The sequence below is a fragment of the Nothobranchius furzeri genome, chromosome 1 (genome assembly GCF_043380555.1).
Source record: "Nothobranchius furzeri strain GRZ-AD chromosome 1, NfurGRZ-RIMD1, whole genome shotgun sequence".
In the NCBI taxonomy this organism is placed as follows: Eukaryota; Metazoa; Chordata; class Actinopteri; order Cyprinodontiformes; family Nothobranchiidae; genus Nothobranchius; species Nothobranchius furzeri.
Window position 1 is genome coordinate 96,203,251 of NC_091741.1, and position 13,916 is coordinate 96,217,166.

The following is a 13,916-nucleotide window of genomic DNA, read 5'->3' on the forward strand; positions in this document are numbered from 1 at the left end:
TATGAAAACCCCGTTCAGATCCAGGGGGTCACGAGGTCGGGATGGACATGGACCTCTGGGAATCAGGAAGTCATAGCTTAGCTCCAATATGACCCATCTAGTCTTGAGATATCTCCTGGTCATGACAGGAAGCTGGAATCCTTGTTTGCATCTAAGTTTATCCGTTGGCATGCGTCTCACTAATACCATGCAGATGCACACCTATCTGGAATAATCCTGATCTTTTGCAAAATAACCAAATGATGAACCTTCTGGACTGGAAAAATAAAGGGATCCTATACCTGGAACAAATATATGAAGGATTGGACTTTATCACATTTAATCGAATAGTCTCCCAATTTGGAATGGATAAGAACAGCTTTTTAAAATATCACCAAATTAAATCTGTAGTCAAACAAAAAAATATGCTCAATAAAATAGAATTACAAACACCACCAAGGGTATTAGACTTCTATAATCTCAAACCCCCCAAACTACTGTCTAAAGTTTATAAGACATTGTCCAAAATAGACGATAGAATTGCAATCCCTATCGAAAAGTGGGAGGTGGATCTATCAGTCAGCTTTGACCAGAACTTCTGGTCCCAAACTTGTTTCAAAACTTTTAAATGATCAGACACCCCAATTTACAATTAATTCAGTACAAAATTCTACACAGAGTACACTATACAGGTCATCGGATGTTCAAGATGGGGTTTGTGTCATCTGACACATGTACAGACTGCACAAACAAAATTCCTGACAATTACATTCACGCACTGTGGTCCTGTCCACCTGTCCAGGAATTTTGGGGTAGAGTATGAGAGGATCTGTCAAAATGTCTGAAATATCATATCCCAACTTCCCCCTCTCTTTGTTTACTGGGAAACCTGGACGATGTCCTGATTGAAACATCTTTGGTTCACGTGGTTCTGACTGCCATATGCATCGCTAAGAAAACTATCCTCTTGAATTGGGAAAAATAGAGAAACTCTCTGCATTAACCAGTATAGAAATCTTTTGTCAGATCATATTACACTTGATTTAGCCTCTGCTTCCACTTTAAATAAATCTCTATGGGCTCCTTTGATCGGTTCCATCACATAGCGATGATGGGGGACCATTGATATTGTCCTGCGGTATGATGTGGGTGAGGGGGTGGAGGGTCAGAGTTTGGAGTATCTGGATGTTCCCTGGAGGTGGGTTCACTGGGGGTGTCTGGGAATGGGGGGCTGTTGCCTCCCTCTGGAGGTGCTTGGGTTGCCTCGGGGGGTGGACTACTGGTGGTTGTGAGTGGGGCCCCTTGGAGGTCTTGGCGGCAGCCATGGGTCGCTGCCTGGCAGCTGCATTGCCCTGGGCGGGGGCCTGGGGGCTCAGGGTGTAGGGGTGGCCGGCCCCATGTGGGGATCTGGGCGGGGTCTTGGGGGTCAGGTCCTGACATGTATGCTGCCAAGAAGAAGGCAGGAACATGCAACAGTGTCTGGCCCGGGTTCAGGGGCCTCAGGTAGATGTTGGCTCCTCTGCTGTCCCATCACAGGGGAGGGGGAGGTCCAGGAGGGGGAGGACCCAACCTTACCTGGATGTCCTATGTCTTATATATTCTGGAAGTTGTGCAAATGCAGGGATGGGTGTAGATTTTCTGCTGGGGTGGGGCTGGGTTGGTGCCCTCGGACTCCGTGAAGCTCTGCAATGCAGCTAATTTGGGTCCTGGCAAGATGGGCTGGGGTCTCCATGCCCTGGGTGGCATTTTGACAACAGAGGTGCCTATTAGGGCCAGTGGGGGAGCTAGCTCCCTGGAGGACTAAGCCCAACCAGCCATTCCTCCCTATCCCCGCACATTTTTCTCCTCCTGCTCCCTCACATCATCACACAAACATGCACACAGGACCTTGGGGGGTGGACAAGTCAAGGAGTGTGGGTATGGACCCCATTTCTGCATTCCTGTGGCAACCTTCCCCCCCAATTTTATTTGCACCTTAAACATTTTCACCAACGACTTTCCACACAAACACACACTTAGGGCCATGGGAGTGAGCACATTCAATGGCAGTTGGCAGGGGAATTTCTCAGCCTCATCCCGAGTGCCGGTGCCCACTTCCAATTGAAAACTGCACTTAGACACCAAGGGCTGTGGGTGCAAGAAGGGTGGTGCGGTGGCATCAGCTGGCACAGGCCAGACAATGCCCACACTGCCCGCTCACCACAGCCATGGAAAACACCTCATCAACACACACTAACACTATATTGGAGCAGGCGGAGGGAGACTACGGGTCTTAGCACACCTCTGTTGTCACTTGGCTTCCTGGGGCTGGAGGCTAGGAGGGAGATCTGGCCATCTGGTTGGGGCCTGGGGTGGTGGGTTGCTGTGCTCAGCATTGGGCGGGGGAGCCTGCTCATCAGCACCCGTGCAGAAAGGGTCAAACTCTGGTAACCGGTAATGGTTGTACCCCATGTGCAGCAGTACTGGGACCAGAGTGAATAGGGTGTGTATGGGGAGCATGAGTGGGTGTCCGGGGTGCATTTTTGTAAGTCTTTGGTTGTATGTGTATGTGTGAGCATGAGGGAGGGAGTGTGTGACTGTCTTTGTGTATGACTGCATATGTCAGGTGGGGCCTTTGACACCTCCCTTCTCCTGGGACTTCTTTTGATGATATAGATCTTCGTCTCCCCTCCCCCTGCCACACCTGGTGTGGAGTGCGGTGCCTTGGTCTGCCTGAATGTTTGTGGCTCCCGGGTCAGGGGGTTTAAGATTTTTGGCGTCTGCCTGATCAATCCCGGTGGCTGTCTGGTGGGATCTGGGTCCCTGGGCTCTGCTGGGTCCCCGGCGGGGGTGGTCGCCCTGGGTCCCGGGTCGCTGGGTCCTGGGCTTGGCCAGCTAGGGGGTGGGAGGCTGCGGGCGGGCCTGTGGGCTTGCCGCTGATATCTCCCGGGACTCTGCTGGTTGTGCCCCCCCCCCCGGGGCGATCCTCTGTGCCTCTCGAGGGGGATGGGGGCCTTTCTGGTTGCAGTCTCCTTGGGGTTCTTGTGTTCTGGGGCAGCGACTGGATTTCTGGGACTCAGAGCTCCCCTCGTCTCCTACACATCTTTAGGGGGCAGATCTGTGGTCCCTCACACTCTCTATTGGATGCTCCTATAGAGAAACCTTACATAAACAAGCGCGTGTACACACACAGGTGCTCACATGGTGCTCTCAAAAGTATGGGCTTGGGCACGTTCAACACAGGTCTTAAGGCTATGGTGGGCACTTAATCAGTGGCGGCTGGCCAGTAGAGGGCGATAGGGCGCCGCCCTCCCAGTTTTTCCGTGTTTTTAATTTTTATTTTAAAAAATAAATAAATAAAATTAACAATAATCACATATTCTAAGTTAATTGTGTGTTTTGTAACAAAAATAAATCATATATATATATATATATATTGGTCTCTGCCGGTCTCTGCCGAGCTCTGCCGAGCGGTGGAGGCTGTGTGCTGTTTTTCAATCGCCCAAACAGGACGAGACCAGCTGTCCAATTGCTGACAAGAATATCAAAGGGTAGGAATGGGAATGTACCCAATCAGCGTCGACGTTGTTTCAGAACGTTTCAGAAGCATGATGGGCGATGGAGCTACCGCCAAAGGATTCGTTGGTGTCCGGTAGAACTCGGCAGAGTCGTTTTTGGTCATGACGCAGATGTAACATGGACGCCGCCAGTGAGCCTACAACCAGCATGGATACCGGATCTCAGCAGCCACTCAATTCAGTTCGGTCTCCTCCAGTATCCGTTGAGAGGAGAACTATGGTGGAAAAACTTAATGTCAAAGAGCTTGGACCAGATCAGCCCGACGTAAAGATAAGCCAGCAGGAGAAGGAGAGAGGTAAACTGTACACACTAGGCTTCTCCCGAAATTGGTACACCAGGAAGGCTTGGCTAGCTGGATGCAATCACGCTAATGCGTTATTTTGCTTTCCGTGTTTGTTATTCAAAACGGCTGGGACAGATAAGGCATGGATGAGTCAGGAGTTACAGACATGAAACATTTTTCTGAGAAGGTGAAGAAACACGAGTCATCCCGGGCACACATGGACAACAACACGGTGAAGCTAGCCATGCTAGGCAGCAGAGCTAACGTTGCCATGCAGGGAACAACAGCAGCTGGGTGCAGAGGTAAGCTGTACATTACATTTCTGTGAACAAGATAATCAGAATCAGAAATCCTTGGTTGTCCCACAAACCGGGACATTTGTTTAATAACATGTTTAATGTGCAATAACTGTAAAAACTAATTTCGACACACATACTTATTATACATATTTAATCACGTAAATGTGTATTTCATGTAAATTTGTACATACATCAATCTGATTCCATTTTACTTGTTACACTTCTGCTGCAGCAAACAAATTTCCCAGCTTTTGGGACAATTAAACATTTCTGATTCTCAATTAGATGTTTTTACCTCAAATGTAAAAACATCTGATTGAGAATCAGAAATGTTTTATTGTCCCAAAAACTGGGAAATATGACATTTGTAAGAGGATACTGATGACATTATTTCCTATAAATGTGTTTCCTATGTACTTATCTGTTGTTTTTTATTTATCATATGACAGGTTTTTCACACCATCCTGAGCCATGCAAAAGAAGGTTCTTGTCACCACACCCATGACCACAGCCGAATCAGAAAGGTGCTTTTCTACTTTAAAGAGGATTAAGACTTTCCTTGAGGAACACCATGACACAGGATGGGCTGAATGCTCTCGCCATGCTCTCCATGGAAAAAAAAGCTTGTCACAAACATTCCTGACTTCAATAAAAAGCTAATCGAGAGCTTTGCCACTCAGAAGGACAGAAGGGCAAAATTTCTGTACAAATGAGGTATCACACACACACACAAATGCATCCACTTGATCTTTGTATAAAGTTGACCTTGGCACAACACTCCAGAAATATTTAACAGTGTAAATTTCTGGCATTTTGTCTAAGTGGTGTTTACTACCATTACTGTAACAGTGACCTGCTCATAATTTTTGGTGTTCACTCAAATGTTGAAATTAAACAAAATGTTTTTGTTACTTGCCTCTTGCATTGCCTATTTACCATTTATGGTCGTGTTATTTTATGTGCAATTTAATGCAGTATTTTTCAACCTTGGTCTGCAAGGCAGCGTGCCAATAGTCAGACACACCTGGATTAATCAGTTTGTCCAATGATGTAAGACAGGAAATAAAAGAGCTGTGCTTAATTCAGGAAATAGTGAAGTTGTGCACAAAGCTCAGAAAGCACAAGTTTGTTTAAAAATAAAAAAATAGCACAGCCCCACCAAAAATATTTTTCACCAGCCGCCACTGCACTTAATGAACTGTGATTTATTATCATGTGATTGTTCAGTTAAACAATGTTGATTATATATTTCTTCAACAAGTTGACGCAGTGATAGCTTGATCTTGTTGTATTGTTATTGTGTCCCTTTTTTTTTTGCTTTTTTTTCTTGTCTCTTTCTGCAGGTCTACAAGCAGACTCTTGTTCATTATTGTTTATTTTTGTGGATGCCCCACCCCCTTCCCCCTCTCTCCCCACCTTTTGTCTTTTCCTTTCTCTTTCACCTCTGACTCTGTGTCTGGTCGGAATTACAAAGCATTCAAAAACAATAACAATAAAGTTTTAAGTATCAGGCGTGACATTAAAAGCAGATGCTTTGATGCTCCACCTGAGAGTAAATCTGTAAGGCTTGTTACCAGCATTCAGACATCAATTCTGTTTGCTTCATAACCAGACAGGACACGGTAAAAAAAATAAAAAAAAATAAAATAAAAACAGATGATGTGGCATAGTTTTATACTTCAGATGTTATGGTTTATGGTCGAATGAAAAGTTGAAGAGTTCCCAGACACCATCAAAACCACGCCTCTGTCACATCTGTCAGATTCTGATTGGATCAGTGAAAGTAATGTGTCATGTCTTTTAACGCTACGTGAAATCAGTCCTGTTGGAACATTTAAAGTCATAGTACCTTTATATTCTATAGGATTATAATGAAGTAATTAATATTTTGATTTCACAGATCGGTCACATCTTTATTGACTAACGCTTGGTTGGATTAGCTTTAAAATAGAGTTCTTTGATTAATTAAAAGAAAAGTGTCCATTCTTCTTTCTTCTGTTGAGCTGAAAATAAGCAGGTTAGAAGCGAGTGCATGAGACCTTGAGACCATACCTCATGCAGACTAGTCCTGTGTCAGAGGAGGGGAAAAAACAGTTATTTCATTCTGTTACACTTGTCTTGTATAATCATTAGTTTTGGGAAATAGAAATAAATAAATTTTTATAAACTATATGCTTGACTCTGTCTGAATTAATATGAAGAGTGTTTATGGTCCCTGAATAAGCAAAAGAAAATATAATCTTCTGATTATACATTTAAAGATCAGTCAAATTGATATTTCATATTTATATGGAATTATCACATATTGTTGATCATTTGTTACGTATGTAGCCAATCTTTAATGCTAATCACACATCCACCCAGCCCCGACGCCCCAGACAGAAAGTGAAAAGTGGACATGTCTTGGGAAAAGAGGACGTTTGATCACCCTAATTTAATGGCCATCAGTTGATTGATGTAGTGATTGAACTCAGTTCGGACAAACACACACACACTCACAGTGGCTGCACGCTTCTGGCTTTGGAGACAAATATCCATCCAACCATTTTCTGAACCCGCTTGTCCACGTAGGGTTGCGGGGGGGGGGGGGGGGGGGGGGGGTGCCTCTCTCCAGTGGTCAATGGGCAATCAGGCGGGGTACACCCTGGACAGAGAGCCAGTCCATCGCAGGGCAGCACAGAGACACACAGGACAAACAATCAAGCACACACGCACACACACTTACACCTAAGGACAATTTAGACAGACCAATTAACCTAACAGTCATGTTTTTGGACTGTGGGAGGAAGCGGGACTAGAGAGAACCCACGCATGCACAGGGAGAACATGCAAACTCCATGCAGAAAGATCCCAGGCTGGGTAGCGAACCCAGGACCTTCTTGCTGCAAGGCAAATATGTTTCTTTTAATTATATAGTTGATAGAATCTTTTGATTTCATCTTAGGTTTTGGTTTCATCTAAACTCTTCTGAAGGAGCAGCCGTGGTGCATTCAAGTGACACATCTTTTTCTATAGAGGAGAAGCTTCTAACGAGGTTAGGGTTTATGCAGGTTTATGCTGTCTCAAAGGGATGAGTTAATTTCTCCCAAAAGAAAGAAAAATCATTAGATTTGAAGACCATGATGGTTCCATGATTAAAATGTTTAAATGATGCTTCTAAAGTGAAAAACAGTTTTCTAACTAAACCAGTTTCTGTTAAATGCAAGTTTAGTGCAGAGAGCAGCAAAGCTATACCTGCTACCTCTGCTTAGGTGCATCTCTGTTATTCTGCCATGAATGTAACTCTAAGAAGCTAAATATGCTGTAAAAGGAGCAAATGTGTTGTGGGGTGACAAAAGGAGTTTGTTTAATTTGTTATGAGTGGAAATAAATGACAAAATTATTTTAGAGTAAACACAACTTAGATTTTTCCTCATCCATCTGCAGTTAGTTCATGCTTAACTGGGTTTTGGTGATCCAGTTGCCTCCCAGGAAATAGAAAATATACATGTCAGGTAAAGTTGTCCCCTTGTGTGTGTGAGTGTGTTCTTTGCCTTGGTGTGTTCCTGTGAGGGGCAGGAAACCTGTTATGTCCCAGTCCGAAATCTGCTGAGACGGCAGCTCCCCATGACTCTACAGGAAATTAAACGAGTCAGACAGATTAACCAGACACAAATGAACTACAGACTACATGTTTCTATAGTGGAGCCGTGGGGTGTTTATTCAAGGGCTGTGCTCAGTTTGTTTCACATTGTTATGTTTAGGATTGAATTGGTGTTTAATAAATAATGACATGGTGATGTAGGGGTGTTACATCATAATATTACACGACATAAGCTGCTGTCATTGTCATCTGTCATGGAGGAGATGCACATCTATAAGTGCATCGAATGAAAAAAAATTAGGGGGGGGGGGGGGTCTATGAGTTATTCTAAAGCAGCTGTTCATGTTTCTTCCACTGCTTCATGTCCTAACTCTTAAAGCTGTTATCAGTATTTTTACTTAAATTTACATATTTTCTTGAGAAGGTTTTCCTTTTCTTTGAATCAATCTTTATTTCTAACTTACAACAAACACTCTTATGAATTGCTTTTACTCTCAGCATTTCAAGGACAACAGAATATTAGTTTCAATCCAAGTAAATATTTTAAAAGAATATTTAGCTTAAAATTGAGTATTGCCTTTTCTGAAGTGAACAAGTTCTGACGGTAAAAGCTTCAGTTATTCTCTTGAAATATTTATAGCACAGAGGAAAGAAGAAGAAACTCAAAAATAAGAGGAAGTTTCATCAATAAAGTATAGAACTGTTTCATGTGGTTTTAGCTGCAAATGATAAACATTTTTAGTAAAGTTCCTCTTTAGAAGCTGAGCGTTTCTCACATCATCCTCCTTCATCTGTCTTCTGTTAGAGGAGATCACTCAGTACTGAACACTGGGAAGGAGGACTTCCAGAATATTCCATAAACCAGAGCAGCTTTTATTGACTCGGGTTTAATACATTTTACATTCAGTATAAATGTCCTGACCCTAAAGTCCTGCACCAGCAACAACAAGACCTGTTTAACAGCAGAGGAAACCTGAGTTCTGCTGTTGCTGCTAGTGAGGCTCAGCGTTTCTCCACCTGGTGTTTATGAAGGCCACAGTCAGTGATGGTCAGCATCAATTTTTCAAAAAGAAAGAAAAAATTGAGATTGGGGAAAAATCTTACTCAAAGTGAAGTCAGAGATCAGACGCCAAACCCACTGACACAGCGGGAGCTTCTCAGCCAAATATGTATGACCCAATCGGCTTGGTAGCGCCCGCAATGCAGAAAGGAGCGATTCTGGTGCGGAGAGCATTCCAGGAGGCAAGACTCACCGGTAATCAGGTTAAAGATACCTGGGATTTAGCACTCTCTGATCATCTCAGAGAGGATGCAATTAGGCTGTTTGAAGAATATACTCAGCTCAATAAGATTCAGTTTGACAGAGCTTTAACCCCATTGCATTTCAGCGGTGATCCAACAGCCATAACCTTCTCGGATGGGAGCGAGCATGCCTATGGAGCTGTTCTGTACTTGTTTGTTGTGTATTTTATCTCTGTAAAGTGTCCTTGAGTGTTCAGAAAGGCGCTGTTGAAATAAAATGTATTAGTATTATTATTATTATTAAAAGTACCAGCTCAGTGGCCTAGTGGTAGAGTGTCCGCCCTGGGACTGGGAGATCAGGGTTTGATTCCTGGTCGGGTCACACCAAAGACTTTAAAAAATGGGACCCAATCCCTCCCTGCTTGACACTCAGCATTAACGGTTGGATTGGGGGTTAAACCACCAAATGGTTCCCAAGTGCAGCTGTGTCTGCAGCTCACCGCCCCCCCAGGGGATGGGTCAACTGTGGAGAAAAAACTTTGCACACACATCAGTGTGTGTGACAACTAATGGGACTTTACCTTTAAAATTTCAGAGTAAACAGAAAATAAACTTAAGACATCAGAGTCACCACTGACAGGTTTTTAATATGTACCGAAAAGATGCAGTTCCTGTCTTAAAGATACAAAACTAAACATGGTAGCAAATCAGCCTTTTTTATTATTATAGTGATGCTTCTGCTGCCCAAGTAATAGTTTTAAAGTAAAAATAAACGCAAAAATAGAAATGCAAAAAATAAACTACAATAAGGTGAAATCATTCACTTCTATCACGCTAGAAAAAATCAAATAGCTGGAGCCTCATTAATTAAAGCTCATTTGTGCAGAAGTCCTCCTTTAAACTCAGAACAATCTGTACTCATAGCAAACACACGTTAGCACTGATAAAACACAGCGTGGACACAGCCACAAGCAGGTCCTGCTTGGCTAACCACCCTTTATTAGGTGTTTCTGGATCACATCAAATTTTCTGCATAAAACTTGCTGAATTTTGCAAAAGATAAAAGAAAAGTTAATTACAATCAATAGTTCTACAAATGTTGGCCTCATCATTTCTCACACCCATAAAGACACTGTTGCTCTTTAAGAAGCAGAACTCATTTCAACCATCATCACAGAGTTGTCTCGATCCTCTGAGTCTGCAGAACTTTTATCTTTTTCATCTTTCTTTTTCCTCCACGTGAAATAGAGACAGATGCTGAGGAGCAGGAGAACAACCAGGAGAAATCGTAATCCACATATGAGTAAAGGTGAAGGAGGCCCTGTTCAGAGACACAATAACAACAAATTACATAAAAATATATAGAAACATGTTTATGGGGTTTGGAATAATCAAGTCCATGTTGAGACTCAGCTTTTATAATTACTGTTAAAATGTTTTCTAGCTTAAACACCTTTACAAAAACTCATTCAGTTTTTACTGAGTTAATAAATCCAGTTCAACCCTTAGCAGCAGAGTCAGCTTTCACTTACTAAAGAACCAAAAGAGATAGCATAGCATAGCATAGCATAGTTTATTTATATAGCACATTTAAAATGCAGCATGGGAGCTGCCCAAAGTGCTGCACAGGCTAAAACAAAACACACCCATTACAAGGAGCTAAAACAAAGGATAAAAATCTCAATTAAAAGCAGAGAAAACATGAATAATAAGAGCACATTAAAACAATAACACAATAAAACACTAACGAGTCACTGTCTAAAAGCCAAAGTGTAAAAGTGGGTCTTTAAACAAGATCCTGAGTGTCAGTTTGATTGGAGGACGAGTTAATAGTGGATAAATAATTTAACTCTGTCTCCTTACCCCCAGTGTGTGTTACTGCTGTAGGGGCTGGTGTTGGTTCTACACACAGAGTGTTATTTTCTCTAAACACCCACTCAGATATGTGAGTCCCATTGGAAGTGCAGTTAATGAAAATGAAGACTGGGAGCAAATAAAATGATAATTATCAGTCTAAAATAAATCAAGACTCTTCCCCATGATGCTGTGACTCACCACAGGTAGATATGTCCTTTTCTCTGGAGGACTCACTGACTCGGTTCCTGACTGAACAGACCAGACGTCCCGAGATATTTTGTCTCAGAACGATGATGTTAGTCTGACTATTTCCAGAGAAGAGCTCAGAGTCTGTCAGTGTGTGTCCATCCAGAGTCCAGCTGTACTGAGGACTGTCCCCTTCCTCAGAGGAGCAGGACACCTGCATCTGTCCCTGGGACCAACACTCGGAGACCAGCTGGACAGACGACACACCAGCTGAGAGAATCATGGGATGAATGAATATTATTATAGGAAGATGGTTGCTTTTTAATCTGGTTTACTAAAATAGAAGAAAATGTGCAGATTAGTAGTTTAAGATTTACTTCAAAAGGTCTAAAAAGTTGTTTACCTTCAACAGACAACAGTAGAGTCCTGTTTGCTTTTAAACTTCTGTTTGAATTAAAGTTCTGAAGTTCATATTGTCCACTGTCTTGCCTGATCAGGTTATTGATCCTAACTGTTCCAGTACTGGGAATAAAAGTGACTCTGTTGTCCCTTATGATAGTTTTATTATTGTTACTTATCCACAGGACTATAAACGAGCCATCCTTTTTCCAGTCTAATCTGGGTATCTCTGCAGCGTTGTCCACCAGCTGGATATCCACAGCTCCTCCTAAAGCTCCGACACACTGAGCTCCATCCTGTCTGCCGTCACAGAAAGTTTCTACAGCTGGAAATAAAAAATTAATAAATATTTAATTCATGAGAAAATGAATCTGTTTGTGATTTAACTTTTACAATGATAGGAAACACACTGGTCACATTTATCTAATACTGAAACTTGATTTTGCTGAAACTAACATTTTTATTAGACCAAATAAACCTTTTATTCATCAGATCAATAAGGATTAAAATACCAGTTAGGGTTCAACAATAGGTTCATAACTTTCTGCTGCTGTTAGTTTCTGATATGATGCTGGAACAATAGCAATGGCATTACTACTACTATGACTACTACTACTACTACTACTACTACTACTACTACTACTACTACTACTACTACTACTACTACTAATAATAATAATAATAATAATAATAATAATAGTAATAATAATAATAATAATAGTAATAATAATAGGCTAGCCAAACTAAAAAGAAAATGAAATGCTGTATGTTAACACATTCAGTGACTATAATATCTTGTGACTGAGGCCAGATTTGGAGTAGAGTTCGATCCTGATGTCAAAAACAATATTTTACACAAATCAGTTTCCAAATTTAGAGACTGAATAACTATTTGAAATAATCTTAATGAATGGTAAATGGCCTGCTAGAGTTCCACAACCCCCAAGACACTTTACAACACACCAGTCATTCATCCATTCACACACACTTTAACAAACACAAGATTCTGATGGAAAAGGACAAAGATGACACCATTGACAGGACGGTAGAGAGCAGTGACCAGCTGCTCCACCTGCTGGTGTACTACTGGTGAGAATCAATCCCTAGTGGGTCTTAGGTTAGTTTTTACACAAGTAAAGTGAACATACCAGATATCAAACCTTTAACAGGAGCGACAGGCTGCAGTTACACTAAAGACATTTTACGATAAAGTCACAAAAATTAAAAAGAACATTATTTTAATAAATAACATGATGCATGGAGCCTGTTTTATGTTAGAAAAGATCCCAAAATATTTCATTAAATTTACAGTTTAACTTGATGAATCATTAAACGCAAAGTTAAGAAAGTTAAATGTGAAACAGCTTAAATCTCACCCTGAAAGACCCCCATCATCATCAGCAGCAGCAGCAGTCCAGCCTCCATGTCTGCTCAGCTTTCAGACTGGTTCTGAATTATTTCTGAGAGCAAACATGGATGTTTTAGCCTGATCAACCTGCAGCGGGTCCTGTTAGCGATCCGCCTCAGAGCAGAATGTGTGAAAACCTTCACCAGACAGTTTTCATCTGTATTCACTTCTCAGGCTACAGCAAAGGAAGTGATTTAACATAGGAAACGTTTAGCAGAGTGTCTTTGAGAGTCTGTAGGCAGAACATCCCTTTGTAGAAACGTTGAACCAATAACAGCATGAAACTGAGTTTGTTGAATTTCCTCAGATGGTGCTCAGGACCACATTCACTCTCTGGAGGCAGGCGTTGCAGATTTTTACTAGGCCACTGAGCTGGTACTTTTATCACTGACTGTGGCCTTCATAAACATCAGGTGGAGAAACGTTGAGCCTCACTAGCAGCAACAGCAGAACTCAGGTTTCCTCTGCTGTTAAACAGGTCTTGTTGTTGCTGATGCAGGACTTTAGGGTCAGGACATTTATACTGAATGTAAAATGTAATAAGCCAGAGTCAATAAAAGCTGCTCTGGTTTATGGAATATTCTGGAAGTCCTCCTTCCCAGTGTTCAGTACTGAGTGATCTCCTCTAACAGAAGACAGATGAAGGAGGATGATGTGAGAAACGCTCAGCTTCTAAAGAGGAACTTTACTAAAAGTTTTTATCATTTGCAGCTAAAACCACATGAAACAGCTCTGTGTGAACACACATAGATGTTCACCTCATGCAGGAGTTACTGCTGCTAATCAGGAACTTAAATACTTACTTAACCCTCTGGAGGCAGGCATTGCAAATTTGCAACGTTAAAACCTACCTACCTGGTTACTCCACATACGTACTTCATGAGCGTTTTAAACTCAGAAGTACCCCTGAAGGACTTAGTTGTTCATCCTTTTATCTAAACTTATTTTGAGCCGGAGAGGGTTACACACTTTACATACATACAGGAAATGTTTCATGTTTGCTGAACTTTGATCTAAATTATAGGATGCAACCATTCAGCTTTGTGCAACAATTCATTTTCTCTCTTTGAATTTAGCAAATATATTTTTCTGCATGACTTCTGTCATGATTGACCAAAACAA

The 13,916-nt window shown here is 41.9% G+C and overlaps 1 protein-coding gene across 1 annotated transcript; it reads right to left on the reverse strand.

Moving 5' to 3' along the window:
* Nucleotides 1–8,904: 8,904 nt before the first annotated feature.
* On the reverse strand, nucleotides 8,905–12,967 carry LOC139061562 (T-cell surface antigen CD2-like). Its single transcript, XM_070552141.1, has 4 exons — nucleotides 12,763–12,967; nucleotides 11,391–11,711; nucleotides 11,000–11,257; nucleotides 8,905–10,265 (listed from the first exon to the last, which is right to left on the reverse strand). The coding sequence occupies exons 1-4, from the start codon at nucleotides 12,809–12,811 to the stop codon at nucleotides 10,087–10,089; spliced, it is 807 nt and encodes a 268-aa protein (XP_070408242.1). The 5' UTR covers nucleotides 12,812–12,967; the 3' UTR covers nucleotides 8,905–10,086.
* Nucleotides 12,968–13,916: the final 949 nt, after the last annotated feature.

Coding starts and splice junctions, on each gene's coding strand:
- LOC139061562 (XM_070552141.1), bottom strand. CDS start 12,811: ATGGAGGCTGGACTGCTGCTGCTGCTGATGATGATGGGGGTCTTTCAG. Junction 11,712..12,762: donor GATGATGGGGGTCTTTCAGG/GTGAGATTTAAG, acceptor TTTTATTTCCAG/CTGTAGAAACTTTCTGTGAC. Junction 10,266..10,999: donor AAAGGACATATCTACCTGTG/GTGAGTCACAGC, acceptor GTCTCTGAACAG/GGCCTCCTTCACCTTTACTC.